The 24,225-nt window shown below is 34.5% G+C and overlaps 1 protein-coding gene across 1 annotated transcript; it reads left to right on the top strand.

Moving 5' to 3' along the window:
- The first annotated feature begins 10,213 nt into the window (after positions 1-10,213).
- Positions 10,214-13,421, top strand: LOC145137636 (calmodulin-binding protein 60 B-like). Its single transcript, XM_079071764.1, has 7 exons — positions 10,214-10,944; positions 11,042-11,170; positions 11,247-11,737; positions 11,844-12,004; positions 12,112-12,312; positions 12,439-12,610; positions 12,721-13,421. The coding sequence occupies exons 1-7, from the start codon at positions 10,856-10,858 to the stop codon at positions 13,053-13,055; spliced, it is 1,578 nt and encodes a 525-aa protein (XP_078927890.1). The 5' UTR covers positions 10,214-10,855; the 3' UTR covers positions 13,056-13,421.
- Positions 13,422-24,225: the final 10,804 nt, after the last annotated feature.

The raw sequence follows: 24,225 nt of genomic DNA, 5'->3' as shown, positions 1-24,225 counted from the left end.
GTTATGACCTGTCGAAGTTTCGCGACAAACTGGCACGGGGCCAAATGTCGTAAAAAGTGAGTTTTCGATAAACTACTTTTTGTCCTTAGTGATCTAAATGAAACTTGTAGTGTTCCTTAAACCGAGAGTAAGTATAAAAAGAACGCCCAAATCTGACTTCGTATGAGGAAGTTATGATTTTTCGAAGTTTCAGCTTAGCAGTAGACAGCTAAAAAACTCGAATTTTAGATCGAGTGATTTTTAGCCGACACGACCTAAACGAGAATTGAAGGTCTCGTAAATAGTAGCACAACGGTAAAAAGTATGACAAAAACGGACGTCGGATGAAGAAGTTATGAATTTTTAACGGATTTCCTGTCCCGGTCTGTTAAAAATAATAATATAAAAATTAAAGTCAAAATTAGCCGACGAAGTCTAAACGAAAGTTGTATAGCGTAATTTTACCCACGCGTGCATATAAAGAACGTCAAAAACGGAGCTCGTATGCGAAAGTTATGGATTTTAGAAGTTTTGGCGCGAAAATCGAGAAAATTCGCATAGTCACGTTTTTGCCACGTCACCTTCGCTGAAAGAGTGCCACGTGTCCGAAATTGGTGAGTCATGTGAGGCCACGTGTCGCCTTCCCTCGCATGAACAGTAGCTGCGTGTCGGATTCTGATTCGACCGAAGGGAGGCCCAATCCGAAGCTCGCAGCTGGACCGAGCCTCGCACCGCCTTAGCCTCCGAGCCTCGCAGATGGACCACTAGACCTCGGTCCAATTAGCAGCTGCCACCGAGGCCTTCGCACGTGCAGCCACCTGCGCACCCTCGCATGCGGACCCCACCACCAGACCGACTTCGGACCCTATAAATAGAAGGGTCATGCGAACCCTCCCGGTTACTTTTGAGATTTTGCCATTTTTGACCCCTTTTTCCATATTTTTACTATCCCGACATCCCCCGAAGCCCCGGTACTTATTCCAAAGCCCGAAACACGCCCCGAGATTCCCGAGAAGCCCGAAAAATTTATCTTTTCGGTTTTGAAGCCCGACCTTTCGCAGAGCCCGGTTTCTCAATAAAACTCCCGGTTTTATTAGAAACGATCGTTTTAGGAAACGAATTGCTGCCCGATTTTCATTAAATCAGGTGAGTGTGTAGTCACTTTTATCTTACACATAAATATGAAGTATTTTATATAAAATACGTGATATGTGTATATATGTTGTTTGTTTATTTGAGATGGATGTTGAATGAATGTTTTATACATGTTTAAAATGATTTAAAATGTATATGTATTTTATCTTCAAATATGTTGGGTAAAACATGGGTAGATAAAGTATGAGGGATAAAAGTACAATATAGATGTACGTTGGTAGCTATGAATTTAGTACAGTATAGATGTACGTTGGTAGCTACGGATATAGTATGTTGGCAGCTATGGACTTAGTGTCTGTTGTATAAACCTTGGCGACGATGTGACTTCGTGCCTATTAGATAAACCCTGGCGACTATGAGACGTAGTGCCTATTAGATAAACCCTGGCGACTATGAGACGTAGTTCCTATTGTATAAACTCTGGCGACTATAAGACGTAGTGCCTATTGTATAAACCCTGGCGACTATGAGACGTAGTGCCTATTGTATAAACCTTAGCGACTATGAGACGTAGTGCCTATTGTATAAACCCGGTGACTATGTGACGTAGTGCCTGTTGTATGAACCTTGGGCAGCGATGGACTTCGTGCCTATTCCTTAGGATGAATCCTTAGGAATGAGTGAGATTTGATTCATAGGGTAAATCCTTAAGAAATAAATAAGATAATGGGGATTGGGTAATTGGGTTGATTGTTTGATGTTTAAGCATAATAAATTATTTATTGTGGGTTGAAAACCCTATATGCTCACCAGGCTCCCAAGCCTGAATCACTCAGTTTGTTTGTATCACAGGTATCGATACGAAGTTACTTTACACTGAGAGATTAAAAGAGATGTAGATCACTAGTGTAAGTGAGTGTAAGTTCTGTTTATGCTTATGTTTCTATATTGACGATGACATCCCAATGGTTTAAGTGAATAAAATACATTTCTTCAGAAATGATTTGATAATATAATTATCATGTTTTTATGGGAACAAATTCCGCAACACCTTTTAAAAGGATTACTCTGATTTTATTTTAAAAAGCATAAACGAAATCGGTCTTTTCTGGCCGAGAAATTAGGGGATGTCACAACAAACAATACATAACACATAGCACGTATTTCATAGCAAATACTTCATATTTATGTGTTAGAAGAAAGTAACTACATACTCACCCAAAACATATACTTAATACATTCAAACAATACTTGTATTAAAATCGTGTGTATGAAAGGGACTATACACTCACGTGATTAGACGATGCTCGGACAGCACTACGGCTCTACGAGTAGAAATTCTCCGATGAAACCGGTATATCTTCACACACCGGGCTTCTCGCGGGCAGAGCTTCGGCTCAGAAACTCTTTTCTTCTCGGGATCTTCGGGCTTCGGGACTCACTTCGGGTCTCGGGATGATACTGGGGCTTCGGGGGTATTTCTTTGCACGTAAATCGATGCAATACGAGTGAGAGATGAGAAGCAACCAAACTCGGCTGCCCCTTCAACTCTATTTATAGGGCTGTTTTCTCGATTTTCACGTCGTGAACAGTGCTCCCACGTCGTGGGCATAAATGTCATTGCATGTGTCATCGTCCACTTGCTCTGTCAGGCTCCAGAAGGCGTCAGAAGTCAGTTCACGTCGTGAACACTGATTTTACGTCGTGGACTCTAACAGTTTTGGGGCTTCGCGCCCCGAACTTCAGAAATTCATAACTTTCGTATACGAACTCCGTTTTCGACGTTCTTTTTTTCCACACGTAGGTAAAAACAAGGTCTACAACTTTCGTTTAGACTTCGTCGGCTAATTTTGAATTTAATTTTTATTATATTATTTTTAGTAGGCCGGGACAGGAAAACTCCGTTATAAACTCATAACTCCTTCGTCTGACGTCCATTTTCGTCGGTCTTTTTACCGTTGCACTACTAATAACGAGATCTTCGATTCTCGTTTAGATTGTTTCGACCAAAAATCACTCGATCTCAAATTCGAGTTTCGGGCTGCATACTGCTAAGCTGAAACTTAGAAAAATCATAACTTCCTCATACGAAGTCAGATTTAGACGTTCTCTTTATGCACGCTCTCGGTTTAACATATTCTACGACTTTCGTTCAGATTACTAAGTCTAGATATCGCTCTATCTTAAATTTGTATTTTACGTCGCGTTGTGTCGTGCCGGTTCTGTCGCGAAACTTCGACAGGTCATAACTTCTTCGTTATAACTCAGATTTCGGCGTTCTTTATATGTACGAAATCCTTGTAACATATACTACAACTTAGTTAAGATTAATCCTTCTAAATAATTATCCATCAAAAAGTCATTTTTGATGCTTATCGTCTCTAAATTGACTAGCCCGGATCTACGGGCGTTACACTAGGTTTCCTAACCTGACCCACTCAAGTTTATTTGTATCACAGGTGTCGATATGAAGTTACATTACACTGAGAGATTAAAGAGGTGTAGATCACTAGTGTAAATGAATGTAAGTTCTGTTTATGCTTATGTTTCTGTATTGACAATGACATCCCAAATGTTTTAAAATGAATAAAGATACATTTCTTCGTAAATGCTTTGATAACGTATTTATCATGTTTTACTGGGAACAAATTCCGCAACATTTTTATTAAAAGAAGTACTCTGATTTTTATAAATACATTTCTTCGGAAATGCTTAATAATTTGTGATGCTTTATGTTATCGTTTGATCGGGTCTATGGTCTGTTGCCGACCGGATCTGGAAATTTTATGTGTTCAGATTTCTAAACGTTTAATTACGATATTAGAACTGGCATATAATTTTTTGAGGTAATAAGCAGGAATACGCGTCTAAACCTTCCACTATCTTTATTCTCATCTCAATACACCAAACGATTGCTTTGGTCTACAGAACATCATGGTGAAGACTTGTAATGAATTTAGTAAATGGAGGAAATGAGAAGGCTTACGATACTGAATGGTACTTATCGAAAGATATCATAAGAGTGATATCTTGCCTTTAGAATGCATCTAATAAAAAATACGTCTAGTACGGGAGAAGTAAACTTTCGATTTGCAGAAAGAAAGATTTTGGTATAATCCATGAAGTTATCCCATCGTCTGACATTTCCATCACCAACTGAGTTGAAGTAGAATTGATGATTGAAGATACGCATGGAAGAAGTCCTAGTAGAGTCTAGGGAAAATTTTATGATTGATTGGACACATTTTTATGTGTTAAAATTGTTTTTGTGATAGTAACTTGGAAAGCTGCGAGACAATACTTGGGACGAGTATGAGTAGGTGTGAATGGTAGTAGAGGCCTATACTACCGGAAGCACAGGACTCACGCTTGGATCAGGGAAAGTCACAAGGTTACCAAGGAGCTAGTAATTGATTTCGTTTTATTCAAGTATGTCGTTACCATCATTTCGGTAATGACTAAGAAGATGATTATTATTCCGACCCTAGTGGTCATATCAAATTGAGTCCGACTACGCTGAGTATGTTATGTGGTTCAGAGAATCAAGTTCGATGTAACATCTGACTTAAGACGGAAGATTGAAATAAAAAGTGATCAATAGAGGTATCGCGAAAAGTTGCTTATAGCTAGAAATGCTACCTTTTAAGATGAGATTAGAACATGAACGAAAGTATAGTCTGTTCTGGAAGACTCTAAGAGACCTGAGTCTAAGGGTTGCAACATACGATGATAGGTCATTAGAATATGACACATCGTTCCATTGTAGTAATAAAAAAAGACTTATCTTAAGTTCGTATCCAGTGAGGATCGAGATTGTGACTTGAAGGTCATAATTTGGAGTCTAACGTGAGATAAGGAGCAAGTGCAAGATCGAGCACCGCCTGCAGTCGAGAAGTCCAAGAATTAGATACTCATTCGAAGGAACATAGAGGTTACGATTATTACCTAGGATAAAGAGATAACGTATGGAGTCATTATACAACCCTGTTTCGTTGATGATTCCGGTACGTAATCATCCTAAAGGGGAGATAATTGTAACGCCCGCAGATCCGGGCTAGTCAATTTAGAGACGATGGGCATCAAAAATGAGTTTTTGATGGAAGATTATATAGAAGGATTAATCTTAAACAAGTTGTAGTATATGTTACAAGGGTTTCGTACATATAAAGAACGCCAAAATCCGAGTTATAACGAAGAAGTTATGGCCCGTCGAAGTTTTACGGCAAAACCGGCACGGCACCGGGAGACGTAAATAGTGAATTTACGGTAGAAGACTTTTTAGCCTTAGTGATCTAAACAAAATTTGTAGTATACGTTAAACCGAGAACATACAAAAAAAGAACGCCCAAATCTGACTTCGTATGAGGAAGTTATGAATTTTCTAAGATTTGGCATAGTAGTGCACAACCCGAAACTCGAATTTTAGTTCGAGCGGTTTTTGGCCTACGTGGCCTAAATGAGAGTTGAAGATCTCATTAATAGGAACTCAAAGGTAAAAAGACAGACGAAAACGGAGTCCGTATGTAGAAGTTATGAATTTTACGCGGACATTTAACAGTATAATCTCCTCCTATTGTTAAATTTAAGATCGGTCGAGAATTAGCCGACGGAGTCCAAATGAAAGTTTTAGATCTTGTTTTTACCTACGCGTGGATATAAAGAATGTCGAGAGTAGAGCTCGTATTTTAAAGATATTGACGAAACTTGGTCCCTACTCTTCGAGCGCGATAAATTCGATACAGCTTTGTAAATTTGACATAGAATGAGAATTACCTGACGGCGTCTAAATGAAAGTTGTAGTACTCGTAAATACCAACAAGTGGATATAAAGAATGTCAAAAATGGAGTTCGTATGAACGAGTTACAAATTATAATAGCATATTTACGTATTAAACTAAAGTATAAATCATATATACGTACACATATATATACAAATGTATATATCATTAGAAAGGTATCGACGATGCGGTTATTATAAGACTAGTGTTGAGTACTTTCGACATTAGTTTAGTATAAATATCGTTAAATCTATCTAAAATAGTATTATGAAGGGGTGTTTAGTCGTGTATATAACTATAAGGTCATTAAGTAATTATGGAGGGTAGTTTTTGTAAATTCAATTACTATAAATAAGAGGCTTAGGCTCTCATATTTCTTGCACCATTCTCTTGATTCAAGAGTCTTTCTCTTCTTATCCCCCGAACATTTCGGTCCCTCGTGATTCGACTTCTCTTTCTGTAGTTTTAGTATAGTAAGGTGAGCGCTGAAGCGCTGCACGAATCTTTCTTAGAAAGATTTAGCGACGAAGTTCTGCCCCTGCAGAGCCCGACTCCTAGCTAAAACCCCATTGTAAGTAAGTTATGCTTACCCTATTTTAATATAGCTTATATTTAAAATTAGTATTGTTATTATGAACTTATAATAAATATTTGAGCTATTATTATGACTTATATAAGTGTCGTTATAATATCTTTTTAACTACTCGCGGTACGGAGAATCTGGTTTAAAGGGCCGCATAGGGTTGTTGGATTTCAGAAGTGCTATATGCCAAAATGGTCCTGCTCTCCGGTGTTTTATGCCTGGCCCCTGTCTGTACATAGTGGTGGGAAAGTATTGTTTAAACGTTTATATAATAATAATAATAATAATAATAATAATAATAATAATAATAATAATAATAATAATAATAATAATAAGACTAATAATTAGTCACGGTAAATATTAGACTAAAATCTAGTGATAATAATACTAGGTTTCGTCGAAGGAAATTATTTTAAAGTAAACGAAATGATGTCCGAGTACCGAGTCACCACCTTATCAAGTGAGTGCATAATTACTTTCATCTTACACATAGATATGAAGTATTTTATATAAACTACGTGCTATGTGTGCATATTATCTGTATACTTGCTATCTATGCTGGATGAACGATTTTATACAAGTTTTATATGATTTAAATTGTATATGTATTTATATCTACATAATATATTGGGTAAAACATGGGTAGATGAAATATGAGTTGGATGATGAGTTGAGAGGTGATATAGACCATGAGGTAAGGGTGAGAGGTGAACGATGTGAGAAGCCTTGTTCCCAAATGTTGGCCCCGTCATCTAGCAGAGTATGGATGACAACCACGGACTATTCTAGACAGTCCAGTGGTACACTAGCAGGCTCGCAACCTGTAGGTGTTGTGAACGATGTGTTCAACCGGTGTACTCTAAACCCTGGCGATCATGCAGACTTGGTGCCTAAAGCTTGGGGATCATGCAGACTTGGTGCCAAAACCCTGATGACTATGTAGACTTAGTGCCTGTTGTATAAATCTTGGCGACTATGCAGACTTAGTGCCTAAACCCCGGTGACGATGGACTTCGTGCCGATTGCTTAGGATGATCCTTAGGAATGAATGAACAAGGAATAGTTGATTCTTAGGGTAGATCCTTAAGAGTAAAGAAGATAATGGGGATGGGTAATTGGGTTGATTGTTTGATGTTTAAACATAATAGTTATATTATTGTGGGTTGAAAACCCTATGTACTCACCAGGTTTCCCAACCTGACCCACTCAAGCTTATTTGTATCACAGGTGTCGATATGAAGTTACATTACACTGAGAGATTAAAGAGGTGTAGATCACTAGTGTAAATGAATGTAAGTTCTTTTTATGCTTATGTTTCTGTATTGACAATGACATCCCAAATGTTTTAAAATGAATAAAAATACATTTCTTCGGAAATGCTTTGATAACGTATTTATCATGTTTTACTGGGAACAAATTCCGCAACATTTTTATTAAAAGAAGTACTATGATTTTTATAAAGCATAAACAAAAAAATCGGTCTTTTCAGGCCGTGAAAATGGGGATGTCACAGACACACTCTCTCCGTCTTTTGTTCATGCATGAAGATTACTTGAAACTTGTTATGCTCTCTTGAAGTTTATATTGTTTATGAACTTCAAGCTTAAGAGTTTTAATAGTTTTATACAAAAGAACTAGCATTCTACATCAAGTTAGGTAATTGTTGGTGTCTCTAAAGTTCATCATTCTTGATCAACTTCCAAGCCTCCCGAGAGGACCTAAAGAACTATAAAGGTTGTCAATTCTTCATCTCTTCTTTGTTTGGTGATTTAATCTTTCTACAACTTGCAAGATCATCCTTGGTGGGTATAAATTTGCTTATGTTAATTCGAAAAATCAAGTTTTCCCTTTGCCAAAATTTATAGTTTATGAAACTAATTTGAAATAAAACCCAACATTAAACACAAGTTAGGTCAAAATGAAGAGAAAATAAGATCAAATATCATGCATGGACTCATAACTCACTAACTCTCCAACTCTGGAACAAGGAATCACACAGCATCCTCGAGAACTCATAAAGTTGCCAACTTTATGAGTTTCCAACATTCAGACTTCCTCAAACATTGAGAAAAGTGGACAAAACTCTAAATATAACATGCTTGAGCTAAAAAGGCAGGAACTTGAGGACTTACGAGGCTCCTAATGCAACTCAAGATGATAAGGAAGTGGCTTTCTAGATGAGATGATGAACCAAAACTCCTTCTCTTATTCTTCTTGGCTAGAAATCACCAAAAAGGAGCTCACACTCCTAATGCAACTCAAGATGATAAGGAAGTAGCTTGCTAGCTAATATGATGCACCAAAACTCCTTCTCTTATTCTTATTGGCTAGAAATCACCAAAAAGGAGCTCACAATCAACAATGGAGGATTAGGGTTTTTTTGTGGGTGAAGGGAGGTGATGGAGGCTGAGGGTGTACAAACCCTAGCCCTCACTTCCCTTAAATAGGGGCACAAACCCCAAAATTAGGGTTTTACACACAAGGGTTGTCACGTCGTGACCAACATGTTGTCATGTCGTGATACCCAATGTAACATGTGTTCTTCCTTGGCCACTGCCACGTCGTGACACACACATGGACACGTCATGGCTAAGTCTTCATCCGTTAAAACTTAATTGATAACTCATAAGTGATGCTTAACTAGACTGGGTGTTACAGTTATTACTCCTAGTGTGATGAAAAATAAAAAAATGACAACAATTTATTGTGGTCATGTACCCTTTGCATAATGTTATCTTTTCACTTTTAGACCTCCATTCCTTCCACCACCATTCAATAGGCTTGACTTTATAGCTTGTTCTTGCTTGAGCTGAGCACGAGGAGCTGGCAATGGCAAATGCTTGATTGGCAAGTGTGACATGGAGATAGAGATTCCAGAAAGTCTACGAATAAGTAAGTGAAGGCTTGGATTACGTTCTGAACTCAAGCAAGAAGAAACTATAAAGTCAAGACTATTAAAGGGTGGTGGAGCGAATGAAGGTCTAAAAGTCATAAGATAACACTATGCAAAGGGTACACGACCACAAGATGTCATATAATATGTAAACTAAGTATTAAATATGGCAACTAAGCAACCAATTACTACAAGGTGTAACTTAAACAAAACGTATATTTGAATGGTGTTATGTATTAATGTATACAAAGGCCTTACTTCAATGATATTTTATTGTATTGGCCAAACTTGAATGATGTTTTTTGAACAAATTTGAAACTTAGTTACATTCATAAGATATTTTCCCGATTTGGGTAATAATAATTCAATGGGTCGGTTAACATAAGGTGTAATTTGAACAAAATGTATACCTTAATGATATTTTTTACGGAATTCTCCGATAAAGTACGATTTAATCATAATATTTATTTTTTGAACAGAAAAATCGTGAATATCTAACTTATACAATAACTTGTCATTTTATATTGAACAAAAAAATAAGCATTGTTTCTTTAATTTGGGCAAAATATAATATAATCAGAACTTTTCTGTTCAAAAAATAAAAATTGAGATTAAATCTTAAACTGCCAAAAATGTTGGAACTTTATTGAAGATTTTTTTATTTTTTTTATACAAAAACCTTACTAATATTTTTATACCGACTAAATTAGAATGATATTTTTTAAACAATTTTATAATTTAATTACTATAACAAGTCATTTTCCTGATAAATAATTATAAAACTTGATTTTTAATCACAAAATTCCCTTTATTTAATTTCCTCCATCGTACTGAAACCTAAACCTCTTTCTTTCACACCATCAGAAGGACGAGAGACGACTTTTTGGGCGAAACTTCAAAGTCTTTACGCGTCTCCGAAGCTTCCATGAAGCTTCATGGAAACTTTCCAATCTCCATCAATGCATACATTCTCCTTCTACTTCCTTTACTCTCTTTTACTTTTCAATACCAGTGTTGTTCGAATCCGGATTCCGATAAAAAAAATTCAAAAAATTACCTTCACAATCATCATATATTATAATATTCAAAAGTAATCAGAAAACGGTTACACGTCTTGTAGTTCGTACTGGAAGTAGTTTGGAAGGTACCTTTCACTATTCACGCGGTTTTCTAGTTTAATCTGTATAAAATGATGATGAGAATCTGGTCGATGAATTATTCTGTATAGGATATGATTCAAGCAATCTCTATGCTTTTAAAAATTGGGAATATACTAAAGTTAGTTGATTAGATACAACAAGCTCACACCATCCCACATCCCACACACACTCATGTACACGTAGCTCTTCCGTTGTAGTTGACGATTTTTGTATATAATATTGATCAATTGGAAGCTTCAAAGTAGTTTCCTCAACTATATACATAGATTCATCTATATATAAGTTTGATAATTGGGCGGTTGATAGTTATCTGGTTTTGATTTTGATCCTAAAATTGATTAATTTTGAGTCGTTAATTCGGTGTTTGATGGTACCCAAGCGACCTTTTGGTGTGGGGGAAGAAGAGGGCTTCACTGTTGCTAATCACGAAGCCAAACGAAGGATCACATCTTCAAAGTGAGTGATTATTGATTACTGATACAATTGTTGTGATTCTATAAACTTTTAGACTGTTTTAACTCGATCTCACTTTTGATATTCGATTTGTTTCCAGCCTTGCTCAAAATCTGATATGCGGGTTTTCATCACAAGAGTTATCCTTGATTTTAGAACCATTAATTCGAAGATGTGTGAGAGAAGAAGTTCAGCGTTCATGTCAAAGCTTCTTTTGTACACTACCGAGGTTAGATTTCCATTTCATTAACTTGTATGCCTTTTTGTAGTAAGGATTTCTAAATTCAAATTATTTTGTTCTTCAGATCTCCTCTTGACGCAATCGAACCAAGTAGGAAGACATCATTGCAGCTTCGTTTTCTAGGGAATCTGTCTAATACATTCTTCACTGGAAGCAGGATAGAATCTGATGACAATACCCCTCTCAAATTAGTATTGTTTGATGTGAATGCCAATAAAATTGTATCATCTGGACCCTTATCATCATTAAAGATAGAAATCGTTCCTCTTGATGGTGATTTTGTTACTGATGAAGAACAAGATTGGTCTGAAAAAGATTTCGATTCCAAAATCATATGTGCAAGAGATGGAAGAAGGCCATTGATAGCTGGAAATTTGGTAGTGACACTCGAAAATGGAGTTAAGGAAATCGATGAATTATGTTTTACTGATAATTCAAGCTGGAGAAGGAGTAGAAAGTTCAAAATTGGAGCAAGAGCCAAAGATGCTTCTGGAAGAGTGAGAGTTAGAGAAGCAAGAAGTCAAGCTTTCATGGTTAAAGATCATCGTGGAGAATGTAAGACCCTTTTTCTTTAACTGTATTAAGTGAAAAAAGGAACACCTTATTTATAACATAATTATATGACTAATTAATGATTGTTTTCTACTTTTCTTGATTTCAGCATACAAAAAACACCACCCTCCATCATTAGGTGATGAAATCTGGAGATTAGAAAAGATAGCAAAAGATGGAGTTTTTCATAAAAGATTGGCTTCACATCGCATATGCACTGTAAAAGACTTTCTACAAATGTATATCACCAACCAATCCTTACTACGCAAGGTAAGTTATTAATAGTTTCCAAAAACAAGAAATAGCAACTTACATTTATTTATTTGTTTATCAATGAAAGTACATTTGCTTATCTTTTTTCTTTTTGTATATTGTAGTTACTTGGTGGATCATCTAACAAGACATGGGAGACAATAATCAAGCATGCAAAAGCTTGTGTTTTAGATGAAAAGTTATACATGTATAGATGTGGCCCACAAGGAATCGGGCTTTTGGTTGATTCTATTTTGGAGGTTGTTGGTGCAACTTTTGATGGACAAAACTATCTTCCACTCGATAAACTCCCCGTTTTTCAAATGGTACGTATAACATCCTACTTTCATTGATCTGTGTTTCTTTCTGCAAAAAAGTTATTCTTCCAACAACCCAAAATTTGAAATAATAATGATAATAAAACTTATATTTTTTTCGTGTATGGTTTGCAGCCTATGGTGGAATCTTTAAAGCAAGAAGTTTATCGAAACTTGAATGGGATGATACCGATGGATGATTTATCCGTTATTGGAGCCCCGGTTCCGATGGCGAATTTACATAATTACCCCTTGAAAAGTGCAAGTTTGGGTCTACCATGTGTTGACATTCCTCTTCTACACCAAGGTATGACATTTTTCACACTTTTTTATGTAATATAAAACAATAAACTATATGAAAAGTCATTTTATTTGTAAATAAATCATGACTCATTTCATTGCCTTTGTTTGATGCAGATGAAGTTGAAATGCACATGTATGGGGTGGTTGGTAGCACTAGTAGTGAAGAGGAATATTTTTCTCCAAATTTAAGAAACAGTTTCAAAACAAAAGAGTTCATGAATGGAGGTTATGGTGATGATTTTAATTTTCCGTCATTATGGCAAGGAGATGAACTCTACATTGATCCAAATAATCAAAGTATAGATATTGGAATATGTTTTTCAAGAAATGGGTCACCACGGGCACGTTGGTGCAAGATTCGGGCTGCCCTAAAATGGGGTTCGGTCAGACGAGATGTGGCTGCCAAAAAAATGGCACGCTTGCCTTCGTATCTTGATTTCTCGGTTTAGATTTTTTTAGGTTAATAGGTAGAAAAATTGGTTGTAATAATAACACTGTTTTGCTGTATCAGCTGGTAAGGAGGTAAGAATCCATAAGTGAGATTTCAGTTCAAACCTAACATAAGCATGATCACATCGTTGCTTTTGGGATACTGTGATTTACCTTCCCCATGCTGACAGTGGGACAAGATGTCACTTTTTTCATTGTTTGGTGGCCGGATTTGTGTCTTTGTCGATCGCCACTACTTGATCTTGTTTTACATTGCGTATAATGCTTGGTTCTTGTATAAATTTTGGACCTTAATGCTAAAGTTTTTTTTATGTTTTTGTTAATAAAGATTCAAAAGAAATTGAATTTAATTAAGTGTTTTTGAAGCATGATTTGCCGTATTTACCATGGGTTAGTTTTTGTCATTCATTAAATTAAAAAAAAATGTTAAAAAGTGCAAATTAGATATCCTAAGGTGGAGTACCTCCGAATAAGGATGAAAGCGCAAATATGAGTTTATGGGGATTTCAAAGTACGAGATTAACCATTCCTCACTTTACAAAACGGGATTAACAACTTTAGAGGGATGGGTTCACATTAAACACTACACAAAGAGTATGGGATAGCAATATCATGCTACAATTTATCAAAAGCATGTCTCATATTTTCTTGAACAACAAAATCATGTCTCATATAAGGTATAATTAGATGCAGGTGAGTGAGTAAATTTGCGTTTAGATATTCCGAGTTTATTTCCAATACTCTTGGGCTCCTTTTGAGTTACCTCGCATACATAGTCTTCTTAGATGGGAGTTGTTGGTGAGTCGTTGATGGTGGTTGGAGAATTGAAGTGGTGATTGGAGAATTGAAGTGGTGATGATGAAGAGTTCGTTGGTTTTGAAGTAGAGTTGCAAGTGAATGTTTTAAGTGACATGGATGTCATGTCAATACTACATGGATGTTGCATTATTATATAATGAAACAATAAGGTGTTGTTTGCATAATGTTTTAAGTGTCACATGGATGTCATGTCAATACTACACATGGATGTTGCAGAGACAAAAAGTCTGCAGTCTGCGGACCATATCTGTAGATCTCTGCACTAGAAAAGGTGGACCAAACGTTTTCGATCTATAAGAACAAGACTGTTTGTTTTTTAATATCTACGGACTTGCGAAAATAAACTGAAATTTAAATGACCCGATTTTTTAAACGTAAAAAACTTTTTCAACATTAAATTTTATATAATTTTAGTTTTATAACATTGAGATATAATTCACACAACCACAATAATATATTTTTTTTATTATTTTTTGCAACATTAAACTATCATGTTAAACCTGAGAAAAGTATGTAAGCTAATGGTATTAAAGATCATGGCATTTTCCATTGCAAGAATGTTAATCATTTTGAAACTTGAGTATTATAAAAAGTAAAACAACTTTATGTCGATTGACAATCTAAATCTCAAACAAAAACCATTAAAAAAGAATGATCAACAATCAAAAGGTGATTAGAATTGAAGCCAAATTACACTTTTATTACAATTACATTGAATAAAACTCTCAAAATACCAAAAGTTTGCATTATTTTACATGTAAACAAAGCACAAAAGATGAATAGATAAGAATCTTTGGTAACCGGTAGGTATTCCTTGCATTTCTTGAGAGAGATCTATGAGTCCTAGAAAAAGAAAACGTTTTTTTTTAGACTTGTGAAGACATCAGAAGACAGTCATGTCTTTTGCAAGAAGACATAGCGTAGGCGTTTATAGATCTATGCATTTCCAATAAAACAAACGGTTTACGATAGCATATGTATGCGTCGCGCAAACAGAAGTGGCCCCTGGACAGCTGGAGCAATGATCAAATGGATACAATGACAAAGACATTCCATCTTTGAAATCTCAAACCTATATAAAGAAAGAGTAAATTACACAAATGGTCCCTATGATTTAGGGTAATTTGCGTGTTTGGTCCCTAACTTATTTTTTTAACTCGGAAGGTCCCTACTGTTTGTTTTTGTTACGCGTTTGGTCCCTGTCTTACCTAAAAAGACTATTTTGCCATTGATTTTTTAATTTATTTAAATAAACACACCCCAACCCCACCCCCCTCACCTTACCTTATCTACCCCACCATTTTTCCCTATTTAAATAATAGTCTTTTTAGGTAAGACAGGGATCAAGTGTGTAACAAAAACAAACAGTAGGGACCAAACGCGTAATAAAAACAAACAGTAGAGACCTTCTGAATTAAAAAAGAGTAAATTACACTAATCGTCCCTCGGTGCACATGCCAAAAAGCATGTTCAGTCCCTATTTTCAAAAATTAACTCGGACCGTCCCTCGTTTGCTTAAAACTTGCACACTTCGTCCCTGATATGCTTTTTTCTTGCGAATGTAGTTCGTGCCTCATTTGAAATGACGATAATGCCCTTGGATATTTATTTTTTAGTTATTCTAATATTATTTATTATAATTTATCAATTAACAAAGAAAATAAATAAAAACAACTCTCTGTAATCTCTATCTCTCTCAGTTACAGTGGAAAATACCACTACCTCCTCCGATCGATCTCTCACTCTCTCTCCCCATTCTTCTTCGATACCTGATCTCATCTTTTCCAACCCATCCACCCCTTCACTTCCAAACCCTCACGCTATTGTTACTGATCGGAGATAAAAGAGTAACCCAAAACACACACACACACACACACATGTGTTTTGATACGATATCGAGATAGAGGCCAAGTGAGATGGAGATATAGCCTGATAACGAGAGAGAAATAGGTTGAGAGAGACGGACTCGATGAAAGAAAAAAGGATACCATAGGAAATGGGTGAGATGGAGATGTAGCACGATAAGAGAGAGAAATACTTGATTTCGATTTTGATTTTGAGTTTCCTCCTTCTTCATCGTCACCAAATTCAGAAATTGCAACTGATGTAGGTTTTCATTTTGATTTTAAGGTTCGTTTCAGGTTTGGTTTGATTTTATTTCGATGGATTGTCTTGGACTTGATTTCAATCGGTTACTTGTTTCGATTTTGAAGATGAAGATAGGTTGGGACTTTGAATGCAGTGGGATGTCGTGAACTTGTGATTGTGATTGCTTGTGGGTGTCATTTGTGTTGATTAAATCTCGTCAGTATTTCAAGGTTTTGAAGATTGAATTATTGTTTCGATGGTGATGGTTATGGTTTAGAGAAATAACTTTCGATTAGAGCAGTGGATGGATCGATTTGATTATTGGGTTTCACCACGAAGCATATAGATTGAAATTGGTAGTTTCGATGGTCATTGGTGTTCTTAAGGCAGAGGGAGAGAACGAAGATAAGGATGGTGGTTTGGAGTCTGATTTTGGTACACTGATTTGGGGTTTTGGATGGTTAACGGGAATGGGTGAGAAGAGGGAGACGAAGGTAGAAGAAATTTGGGGAAAGGGAAGGGGAAGGTGGTTGCGGTGATAGGTTGTGGTGTCGGAGGTGGTGACGCTGATATGTGGTGGTGCCGGAGGGTCGGCGGTGATAGGTGGTGGTTGTGTCTTGTAGCAGAAATAGGGACTGAACGGTAGGGGAGGGATATTTGTTTACCCTTTTATTATTATTATTATTATTATTATTATTATTATTATTATTATATATAATTTAAACTGATAAAGAAATAAAAAAAAGGAAAAAGGAAATAACTAAGGGAAAATTAGTCTTTTCATGTCAATAGGGATGATGCGTGTAAGTTTAAAACAAACAAGGGATCGTCTGAGTTAATTTTTGAAAATAGAGACTAAATGTGCTTTTCGGCACCTGCACGAGGAACGATTGGTGTAATTTACCCATTAAAAAAAATAAGTTCGGGATCAAACGCGCAAATTACCCCAACCCATAGGGACCATTCGTGTAATTTACTCATAAAGGAGTTTATAGAAATAGAGAGTAACATCCTTAGAGCATGGTGTTCACATGGTGGGTTGCACTTGTCATCTAGGACCTCGTGCACAACGAGGAGGGTGTTAGAGTATCTCCAATAAAAATAAATTCACTTATTAAAATTCATAAACAATTCATTGGAGCATATAACTTATAACGAATTATATTATAAAACTAGGTTAAAACCTGTGGAACCCATGGGTGTTAATTTTAAATAGAATTTAAAAAAAAATTGATTATGTAATAAAATAATATATCATTAATTTAGAAAAACATATGAATTGTAATATTGTATTTTTTTTAAACAACTTTGTAATTTGTAAGTATTTAATTACACTACTATAAAAGAAAGTAAATTCTATTTCATTCATTTAGCACATTAAAATAGTATACAGTTTATTAAAGTACAACCCCCTTCCAATATTAATTGAGTCCAGAAAAGAAACATGTAGGAAAAGAAAAAGTTGTGTGTGGCTATGTGTGTGAACGTATGTGTTATAACCGGTTAAAGAGAGTGAATTATAGTTTCACTCCCTGAGTTTAGATGCTTTTTTTTAGAATTGGTCCCTAAAAAAATTGCATTGCAACTTTAATATACCATGTTCCTCTCAATAGAAGTATTATTTCTTGCATTTACATAAAAGGCTAAATGCAAGAAACTCTTTTAATATAAGAGTCACCATTATCAATTCTCCTTTTAAGAAACTCAAATCCGTAGGATACATAACACTTAAAACAACAATAAATAACCACCAATTATCATCCTCCGTTATCATACACTGGAGTTGATATAAATCCTACCATTTTAACACCTATGGTCAAAACTTAAAAGAAAATCAACATTAACATAAACTTAAACCCCAATTTTAGAAATAAATAATAGTGTCTAACAATTTTTCTAAGTAAAACAACCTCGGAATCCGCTAACAATGAACACTATACATCAAATATTGCATACTTGAGATTAAGTAGCAAGTAACCTCAAACTGTGATGTGTTGGATTCAGAAAGATGCAAAGATCCGTTTCTTTCGGTGTCTAAACTTCTGGGATTTGTAAGTGTAAAACTTATGTTTGGTTGATGATCACCATATGTTTCTTTAAAGAAAGGTGTAGTAGCAAAAGGTTCAAATCTTGATTTTTTGGATTTTTGTTGTTCTTGTCGGTGATGGGTAAGAAAGCTTCCGAGTATGACCTAAAAATATAAATATTAAATAGAAAGATGATTCTATTAGATGAAGGAATTGGAATGGTAATTATTAAGTTTCAAGATTGATGTTAATATTTGAAATTATAAAGGTTATAGCTAAAAATGGAAGTGAGTATTGAATTTGCAAAAAAAAGCAAAAAAAAAAAAAAAAAAAAAACGTGTCTTTTAATGAATTTAGAACAAAATCATAAGTTGGAGTCTGACTTTTGAAGGTCAAAATGTATGTTTATTAGTTGAACACTTAAAAAAGTCTTTCCTACCCTTTTATAAAAGGATTTGGGTAGCCGGAGAATGAATGAAATAGTTTATTATGATGGTTGTTTTGCTTGATGGAATGGAATGGATCGCTCATGAATCCTTCCATTTTGTTAATTTTCATTTCTTAGTGAGGAAGTGTTTTTTTTTTCCATTCCGTCATGGATGGAATGAAAATTTGTTATCTAATCATCTGACTCACTTTTATTTATAAAAAATTTAACGACACAAATCCTTTTTTTTATAAATTTCATGACTTTAATTAATTTATGACTTCAATTTCTAGAAAAAAAAAATAAATAGAAAATATAGAAAAATACATAAAAACCATTAAAATTTGGGCAATTTTGCAGTTTGATTGGTTATACTTTATTCTTTCTAATCAAACCATAAAAGCTTCAAAAAGTTTTCCAATTTAACCATTTTTACCTATGTTATATAACATATCAAACTGTCTAAACCTTTTGTGATTTCATTAAAAAAATAAAGCATTAATGATTAAACCGCAAAAGTGCCCAAATTATAATATTTGTACTTTTCATTGAGTAATGTATAAAATAGTGTTAAAATTACATTGTAATGACTCATTCCATTACCTTGGTCATTCCATTCATTCTTCCATTCCATCCAACCAAACAAACTCCTACTTCATTTACTAACAAATTTAACATTATTTCCATTTTAGTGATATGAAAAATATAAATAATTTCTAACCTGAACAAAACCAACAACAACAAGCATGCCCACAAGTCATCCACCCAAAATCCATCCATCCAGGCTCAACAAAGAAACACTCGTCCCACATGACCACCCTTTTTCTCCCCCATTTTCATTCGGCATAAAAGCTCTAGGTAAACAAAGAATGTCAAATCGACCCTAAAAATGTCAAAATGTCAAAAAGTCAAAAAACTTGATTTACATCAAATACAATTAAGATCATAAAGAGAAAATGCCAAAAGGGTTATATTTGTAATTTTGTATCTCGTATGTTAAAGTACCTCCATAAGCATTTGGTTGATCGAGATTTAGACCAAGTACCCAACTATATAATAATGTGAAACTGAGATTAACAAAAGATAAATAAATATGAAGCTACTCAAATAAATAATCAGATGGAGCATTTTATGTTAATTAATGCAGATTAAGTTCAACTACATTTGATAAAGTGGTTTCTTGGTGTGCTTATGCATATTTGAATCACAATTCTTGCCATTGCAGGTTTCGTAAACTCGTGAGCTTAATCTTTAATAGCAGCCCAATACTAACACCAGCACAATAAAAATACTGAAAGTCAGATTTTAAGGCAAAACATGAAATCAAATGATAAATAGATGGAAGAACAAATGAAAAGAGCAATGTACTTCAACTGCTATAGTACTTTGTTTTTATCGATAATACCAATGTACTTATAGTATTTACTAAAATCTCATTTATCATTAACCATCTTCACCCATAAAAATATTAAATGTAAAAAAATGCTGCCATGATTGAATATCAGGCTGCAAAAAATCCACAGATCTTTTTCATTTCTATTTTTGCCAATTCTACCCTTAACATCTTAAAGTTCCCAAATCCCACTCCAGGCTAATAAAAACCTAATAGCCACTATCAATAGAACAATTCTAAAAATTAAATTTGTATTGTCTATGAAGATGAAATCGTTTCTTGGTATGTTTAAATTAAACCATACCAAATCTGTCCTAATCATCTACTTTCTAAAAATATTACAAAGTTCACAGAATTTTAGAAATGAACAGAAAGATAACTCAAGGTGGGAGCGATCCAATAAAAATCCTAGACATAGAAAACGTACATGAAAACATCAAGACATTCGATAAATTATGTGATATTAATTCAAGGCATTTTACTTGTGTCATTTGGTATCTACGTGTATAAGACAGAGAGAAAGCCTGGCGGCACACCAAATATTGTAGCTTCGATGAACAGACCTAATATTATTCCATATAATCAAACTCAAATGTTAAAAGCAATGCAATCATAGAGAGAAGACACCTTGGTGACATCATGTCGGCACATGAAAACCCTAGAAAAGTGTAGCAAGAAGAAAGTAGAAGGGAAAATGGCGACTGATAAAATATATCGTTCCGTTGGATTCAATTTTGGAGATGATTTGCTCCATGATTTCTTGCGATTTGGTTAGTGAAGAGAAAGATAGCGTATGATTTAAATCCAATTTAGGTCCTAATTCAACGGGATTGATAAGAAGGAACTACGACTGTGAAGGAATAAGTAGCAAAAGGCCGTGTAATGTTATGCGAGATTAAAAGGCTAAAAGGGTATTATTGGATTTAACCGATTTTGCATTTAAAATGTAGAATGGAAATAAAGGGCATGTTGGGCAAATCACTTCAGTAAAAGAAGCCGGAAAAATTGATTTGGGGTGGCTTGGAGAATGCCACGTGTCGAAAATCCTCTTATTTATTAGATTAGGGGATACCTCCCCTTCACACCTACCACGAGTTTTTCTTCAATTCCTTTCGTATAATTCATTCTAGTCTTAATTCACCATTTTATTTTGAAATTAAAAAAAAATGTAATAAAAAAATAAAGATTCAAGGAGAGGGCTCGTAATGAATGTTATTAATCATCACTCATTTAATAATTTCCACAACTTAATTATCTTTTGTATTTTATGGTATTACATTTTATCCCCTCTACTTGATAACAATTTCATTTTATTTCCCTTAATAAAAAAAATTATGATTATCATTCTTGAAATAATTCCAAATGTAATTTGTTAGCCTAAACTATTTAACTGAATTTGAACACATATTTAATCGACCTTAAAAATAGATATTAACTTCAAATTTTAGCCCAAATAATAGAACTTGTCTTAAATTGTTTGTACTTTAAAATATTAATAGAATATTATTGACCAATTATCAATATTGTTAAAAAAGGGTATTGGTTTTCAAAAACCCAGCCCAACTTACACCGACTTACCAACACTAATCGGTCCGGTTCTCAAGTCTTAAGAATCCCTCTCCAACCCAATTTAATACGGTTCATTTTAGGGATGTCAAAAAGTCTCGTGGGACCCCGATCCCGTGGGGGCCCCATCCCGTATGGGGGCATTTGTTGAAAAAAATCGGAGATGGGGGCGGGGGCGGGGGCAAGGTTAACCCCCGTTTTAGTGTCGGGGGCGGGGCGGGGGTTTGCAGTCCCGTCCCGAAACCCCCGTGGGGGCCCCATTAATAAATTATATATATTGAATTATATTAATTATATAAATATAATAAACGATAAAATGATTTTTACATACAAAAATTCAACAAAAAACATGTTTTTAAATTGTTTGTAATATGTAAAATTATGCTACAAATAACTATTTGTTATTCAAAAAATAGTTTCTTTTAATCCAAACAAGAACTTCTTTTATCCCAAATAAGATAGCCCAAAATCAATCGGGGGCGGGGGAAAGGGGGCGGGGGCGGGGGTAAGAAGGGGAATTCGGGGGTGGGGCGGGGGTGGAAACGATGGAGATTTCGGGGGCGGGGGCGGGGGCGGGGGCGGGGGAATGAGAAAATTTTGGGGGCGGGGGAAGGGGGATGCAATCTCTGTCCCGTTTGCCCCCGTTGACATCCCTAGTTCATTTATTCTAAAATCTAACGAGGACAAATCGGAAGTTTACTAATATTTTAGAAAAACGAATAAGATAAGTTTAAGTATTTGACCAAAATTATAAAATTATAAGTAATCAAACCGAAAATTGATTTTAATTTTTAGATATTGAAAACCAACTAACCAAGAACCAAACTAAAAAACCGCTTTTATAAATTCTGGGATCAAGAATCGATTTGAATAACATCACTCTAATTTGTGTATCTGGTAAATCTTAATGTTTTCTAAATAAATAATATATCTCTATTTCATGTATATACATAACAAGATTACTCAGATTATATGAACCATATTAATCAAATGTTATTCAATTTTTCTATGTATCTTCAACTGTGTATTTGTCGTACGTAACCCTAACAATTTCATTACAAAAGATGTACATATTTGAACATGAATATCACCTTCACCTCTTTAAAATAATTGCAATTTACCCTCTCCATATTTAGGTGATATTTTATCCATTAAATAAGAAATAAACATATTTATACAGTTATACGTACTAACCATTTTTTATATAGATAGAACTGAACAACAATTGATAACGTTAGACCATCCGGTATGGTGGCCACGAAGTGGGTCGTGGCTAGGTGGCCACGAACCAGGACCGTGCACACCATCCCGGTGGCTCGTGGTGGGTCGTGGTCGTGGCCCTTCGTGCTCCAGACAACGATTCCAAACGCCCAATACAATTGTTTCTCTCTCTTTTACTCTCTATCTCTCTCTAACTTTCTTAACATCTCTCTACAATAAAATATATATTTTTTACAATTTAAAAATAAATAAATAAGAGGAATATAGTGGTGAGTATTTCATAGGTTTAGTGGTTGAATGTGGTGATGAGGTGACACCCACCATTATAATGGCTAGTAATGGGTATAACGAATGACCTTAAACAAAGATAAACGAATGACTTAGACATATTGAAGTGTGAGACTCGTGGGTTCCCAAGTAACATGGGATGTGTGTTTCTACATGAACTCCCCATGCACCTCCTTAGATGTGTCTATCATTAGCTGGAGGTTACTCTATTATTGTCTTAATTTTTGTTTTCCATAAATCAATTCCTTCTTTCAACATTATATATAAATCTATAACTCTATGCATCATATATCTTATTTTTGTTCAATAAATTTAATCAACTTATCATATAAATGTTCTCTTAAAACATGACCACTTTTTTTTTTTTTTTGACAATTATCATTATAGTATATCGAGTAATTTAACCATTATAAATTACTTTTTTTCTTCTAAAATGATTATTCTGATAACCCGGACTAAACAAAAATTTATAATGTATATTTTTTCTCATATATACAAGTTTTGTTTTTTTTTTCAAAAACTTCTATTTACTCATGTCCGAAATGTCTATTTTAGAGTGTTTAATGTCACAATTGCTCAATAAAATGTTTGATTTTAAGCTTTTATAATGTATATACTTCTTATTTTATATGCTTCTTAACTTTTTCTTAGATTCTAGTGAAAAATGAAGAATTTTCTTGAAATTTCGGAATTTTTTATTAGATTTCGGATTTGTTTTTTTAAATTCTGACATATTTTTTTCTTTCCTCTAATAGGAATTCGGCATTTCTAAGGTATTTTTTTGGACAAAATAAATACAACTAGAATAACCCATTTCAAACTTGTTTGTTATTTATTTTCAAAAAAAATTGTTTTTTTCTTTAACATTAATTTAAAATATTGTTAGTTTAGTTAATATCCTTAATATTATATATATATATATATATATATATATATATATATATATATATATATATATATAACCAAGGGCGGAGCAACCTTAAGACAAGGGTAGGCTCAGGCCCACCCTCATTTTTTTTTGTCTGTGTGTGTTTAGCAATAACGGTGCAAGTTATTTGAAAATCATTTGTAGATCAGTTGGCAAGCAAGGCGTATTCTAATCCATGGCTTTACATTTTGCTTTTCTTAATAATTCATTTCTAATGTTACATTTTGGCCCCTCATATTTACAAGTTACATTCTTTTAGTAAGTTCGTTTTTAAAATCTACACATTTCACACCTCAATTTTTATAAATTTGTATAATTCCATTTTTAGATAATTTAATTTAGTTTTTAGTTTTTTTAGATTTATTTTTCTTATATATATATATATATATATATATATATATATATATATATA

This window comes from Lactuca virosa, chromosome 9 (assembly GCF_052849685.1).
Source record: "Lactuca virosa cultivar CGN04683 chromosome 9, Lactuca_virosa_CGN04683_v6, whole genome shotgun sequence".
Taxonomy (NCBI): domain Eukaryota; kingdom Viridiplantae; phylum Streptophyta; class Magnoliopsida; order Asterales; family Asteraceae; genus Lactuca; species Lactuca virosa.
The sequence above is the reverse complement of the archived record's forward strand: the minus strand, read 5'-3'. Positions and strand labels throughout refer to the sequence as shown.

Coding starts and splice junctions, on each gene's coding strand:
- LOC145137636 (XM_079071764.1), top strand. CDS start 10,856: ATGGTACCCAAGCGACCTTTTGGTGTGGGGGAAGAAGAGGGCTTCACT. Junction 12,313..12,438: donor AACTCCCCGTTTTTCAAATG/GTACGTATAACA, acceptor TATGGTTTGCAG/CCTATGGTGGAATCTTTAAA. Junction 12,611..12,720: donor CATTCCTCTTCTACACCAAG/GTATGACATTTT, acceptor TGTTTGATGCAG/ATGAAGTTGAAATGCACATG.